The sequence below is a fragment of the Psammomys obesus genome, unplaced genomic scaffold, assembly GCF_907164565.1.
Source record: "Psammomys obesus unplaced genomic scaffold, mPsaObe1.curated_primary_1811, whole genome shotgun sequence".
Taxonomy (NCBI): Eukaryota; Metazoa; Chordata; class Mammalia; order Rodentia; family Muridae; genus Psammomys; species Psammomys obesus.
The window spans coordinates 2454885-2458905 of record NW_026590061.1 but is presented as its reverse complement, the minus strand read 5'-3'; the positions used below and the strand labels follow the sequence as shown (position 1 = coordinate 2458905).

Sequence of the window (4021 nt, the reverse complement as noted above, 5' to 3'; positions counted from 1 at the left end):
TAAAGTGAGACTTAGTAACCCCCCTAAAGTGAGACTTAGTAACCCCCCTAAAGTGAGACTCCACAACCGCTGCTGGGTCTGTCCCTGAGTGAGTTCTCACCATTTCCTTAAACAAGTTCTCCTACACTGAATTCAAGATAGAGCCCATTTTGCTGACTGGGATCTGAAGAGATAAAGTCAGAATAATGATGAGGACCCCATACAAGAGGCAGACGCTTGGCCAAAGCAGTGGAGGGCTGCACAGGCCACCCTGGCTCACCCTCAGCAGGACCCTCAGGAACTCGAGGGACCTGTGCCACACCCAGGGTGTGGGGCTGGCTGCACTTTCCTTAGGCCCTCCCGGCTAACAGCCACCACCTGCCAAGCCCGCCTTGTCCCAGAACAGGCCACTTAGACCCCCTCCCCCACCTGGCCTAACAAGTGAGCAAGACTCAAGCAAAACACTTCACTGAAATGCTCACACTCCAGCCAAGGAGCACAGCCACCTGTCTACCGGGAACCCGCTGCTCTTCCACACCTGCCTCTCCCGTGGTCCCACGACAATGGCCTGGAGCGTGGACCACACTGTTTTCACGCCCGTGCCTGCAAACATCTCTTCATCCTAACTCTTTCTTTTTTCTTATTGATTTCTTTATTTCATTATTTTTTACCTTGGAACCAGGCAGTCAGCTCTCTGAAGAGTTGTGGCATCAAGTTCAAAAAGGGATGCGATGTCGTTTCCATGGGGAAGGGAGACAAGGGTGTACATGATCTTCTCTCCAGCCTGGCGCTTCTTCTTCGAGGCCGGAAGCTCCCCGTCTCTCTGTTGAAAAGCCCAAGGTTACTCAGCGTCTTCAGAGTCAGTGGTCACTGCTCCGGCTAGAGGGGCATAGGCGGGAGCTTGTCCAGCACTCCTTCACTGGTGGAGGGGGTCTACCCGCAACCACCCAGAAGACTAGGGCTCACGGGCTTGGTAATGACCACGGGCGGTCACATGGCTATGCTCCAGGCAGGAGTCTAATCAGAGCACGTCCTCAAGGCCCACAGTATGGCCCTTCTCTGGCCGCTTTACTCCTATTTACACATAGTGATTTGACCGTCCATGTTCAGGCCAGTGACCAGAGCCCTCTAAATCCCATGGCCTCAGGAAGACAGACAAACGACCAATGAATATATGAAGGATGCTCAACCCCACCATCTCCTCATTCTACAGAACAGAATCTGGAAGTACTGTTTCAACTGTCTCCCATTTCTAGAACATGTCCACGGATGTAAATACACTCAGGTCCACGGCTGGCCCCACGGGGGGATTTTGACACTCGGAGAACACCTGGCAATTTCTGGAGACATTTTTTGGTTATTAGGACTGAAAGTCGGGGGAGGGGCGGACAAAGCTGCTGGCATCCATCACCCTATCATTCAGAGGCACGCCACTACCGTGCAGGGAACACCCACCACAAACCACGCAGAGGCCACCCCGACACTCACACTGAGAACGCCTTATACCACCGCAAAGATTATCTAGCCCGGAGAACTTGTCGACAGGGTCAACATCTGAGAGGCTGTGAAACCCAGCCTCAGGAATAAAACTCCTTCAAAACAGCGTCTATGCCACATAGAGATGGCAATGCTTGCTGATATGAACAGCATTACAGAGAATTTTTAAAAACATCTCCTCTTCGAAGCCAGCAGAAAGAGGTGGACCTTCAAGAAGACATAATGACCGTGAGGTTCCCAGCTGGGCCTGACATGCTGCCAGTGTCTGCCGGGCACACAGGGAAGCCGTATGCCTCTAAGATTGGGATAATGGACCCCTTTGTAAAACGAGCACAGCAATTTGTCTTAATGGGGGCCCTGACACACACCGCCTCATTTCTGCGACACCACGCATTAACCTCTTAAACTTCAAAAATGGAAGGCGGCATTTTGATAAAGGCTTCTGAATTACAGGAAAAAAATCTTAGCAGGTCATTAAGTCAGCAGCACACGGGAAATTAAGGGCAGAAAGAGAGCATGGTCCACGTCAGTGTTGCTGGAAGCTGGGCGTGAGAGGAGCCACATGTTTGGGGAAGCTGACCTCCCACGCCAGCAGCCCCTCTGCCGTCCCCTCAGACAGAAGCGTGACTGCCGGGACAGGGCAGACGGACTGTGGAAGGAGACGCTACACCTGCTGCTCTCCGCTTTGCTTACCCTCGGGGCTCAGTCAGTCAGCGCTCTGCTGCTGTCTGTCTCTCAGGATGACTGGCGCAGCCCCCTCCAAACGTGGACAGAGCACGCAGACCACCTGCCCTGTGTGTGCTGAGAGTGAGGCTGGGACGGCCCGCTCTGCTCTGTGCACACAGCCAGCAGCACGGCCATCGCCGCAGCAGGACGCAGAGCAGAGCAGAGCAGAGCGGTCATTCAGCCACACGGGTTGGGGGGAGGTGTGCTGGGTGCCCTCCCAGGAGAAGCAGCTTTTTCCCCAGTGCTGGGGATGGAGCCTGGGGCCTCACATGTAAACTCTGTGTAATTTTTTTATCACACTTAGCTATCGTGTGTGATCACGTGTGAGTGTGCATGTGGGGGAAGGGGCAGATGCCACAGCACAAGTGTAAAAGTCAGAGGACAACCTTCGTGAGTGGGTTTCCCCCTCCCCTTTAGATAGGCTTTCACTAAATTGCCAAGGCTGGCCTTGAACTTGCTATCCTCCTGCCTCAGCCACTGGAATAGCCTGGATGACAGGCCTGCACCACAAGGCCCTGCTACACATACAGAGCTCAGAAAGTCTGAATAAAAGGTGTTAATGGGTATTTCTTTTGTTTGTTTGTTTTTTGTTTTTTTCCAGACAGGGTTCCTCTATGTAGCCTTGGCTGTCCTGGACTCCCTTTGTAGACCAGGCTGGCCTCAAACTCACAGAGATCTACCTGCCTCTGCCTCCCAGAGTGCTGGGATTACAGGCGTGTGCTACCACTGCCCAGCACAAGTTTCTGTGTTTGTGACTGTCTTATTATCAGGGTACACAGCGAGGTAGGCAGGCAAACACACCAGCACACTAGACTCTTACTTTAGCCCTGGCAGAAAACAGAAAGAGGGGTCAGTGGGACTGAGCCACGCCCAGAACTTCTCCCTGGATCGAGTAAGCCACACAAAAACAAACCACGAAGCTGGGGAGCCATGCAGACACTTTAAATCAGACACTTGCGGCTGGGAGGAGGCCCCATGGGTAGAGCAGGTGGACAAGGCCCTGGCTTCCATGCCCTAGGCCACACGCAACCTGGCGCAGTGGTGGCCACCTGTCACCCACTCAGCTGTGGAGGGACACAGGCGGGTGCCATATCTCAGCTGCTGCGGAAAGAGCTGCAGCAAATGCAGGCATGCGAGCGAGCATCGGAAAGCCGCTCTGCCGGCTTTGCTTGTACAGGCGCTGCCCAGTCATGGGACTGCTGCATTGGACCGGAGGTCTACACTGAGCGCTTTGAGGAATCAACACACTGGATTCTGGAGGACAGTGCCTGCGGCCCTTTCTCCGAAGCCTCGCCAGCATCTGTCTGTTGTCTTTTTGACAATGGTCGTTCTAGCTAGAGTGAGAGGGTGGTGCCGAGCGGGTTTGATTTTCATTTTCCTGACAGCAAAAACAATGCAACATGATACTGTCCGAGTGAGAATATTCAGACGGCACGGGGACAAAGAGCACAGCCATGCAGGGTCTCCTCAAACCACAAAACAGAGGGGGTGAGGGCAGAGGGGCCTCAAGGGAGGGGGCGCTGGAAATGATTCCTTCGAGTTCAAATCAGCAGCAAACAAATAAACAGCACAATTAAAGGATGAGCTAACATTCTAAATGGACACTTCTCAAAAGCAGACAGGCAAGCAGACAGACAGGCAGGCACACAGACAGACAGGGAGGCATACAGGCAGGCAGACAGGCAGGCAGGCAGGCAGACAGGCAGGCAGGCAGGCAGACAGGCAGGCAAACAGGCAGGCAGACAGGCAGGCAGACAGGCAGGCAAACAGGCAGGCAGACAGGCAGACAGGCAAGCAGACAGACAGGCAGACAGACAGG

General features: G+C 53.8%; 1 protein-coding gene across 1 annotated transcript in view; it reads right to left on the bottom strand.

Annotated features, from left to right (window-relative positions):
* Itpr2 (inositol 1,4,5-trisphosphate receptor type 2) overlaps positions 1 to 4021 on the bottom strand; it is a gene marked incomplete at its 3' end in the record, with an annotated part of 262276 nt that overhangs the window by 194767 nt on the left and 63488 nt on the right. The window contains 1 exon segment of the mRNA XM_055605618.1: positions 651 to 802. Coding sequence (XP_055461593.1) covers positions 651 to 802 — 152 coding nt within the window.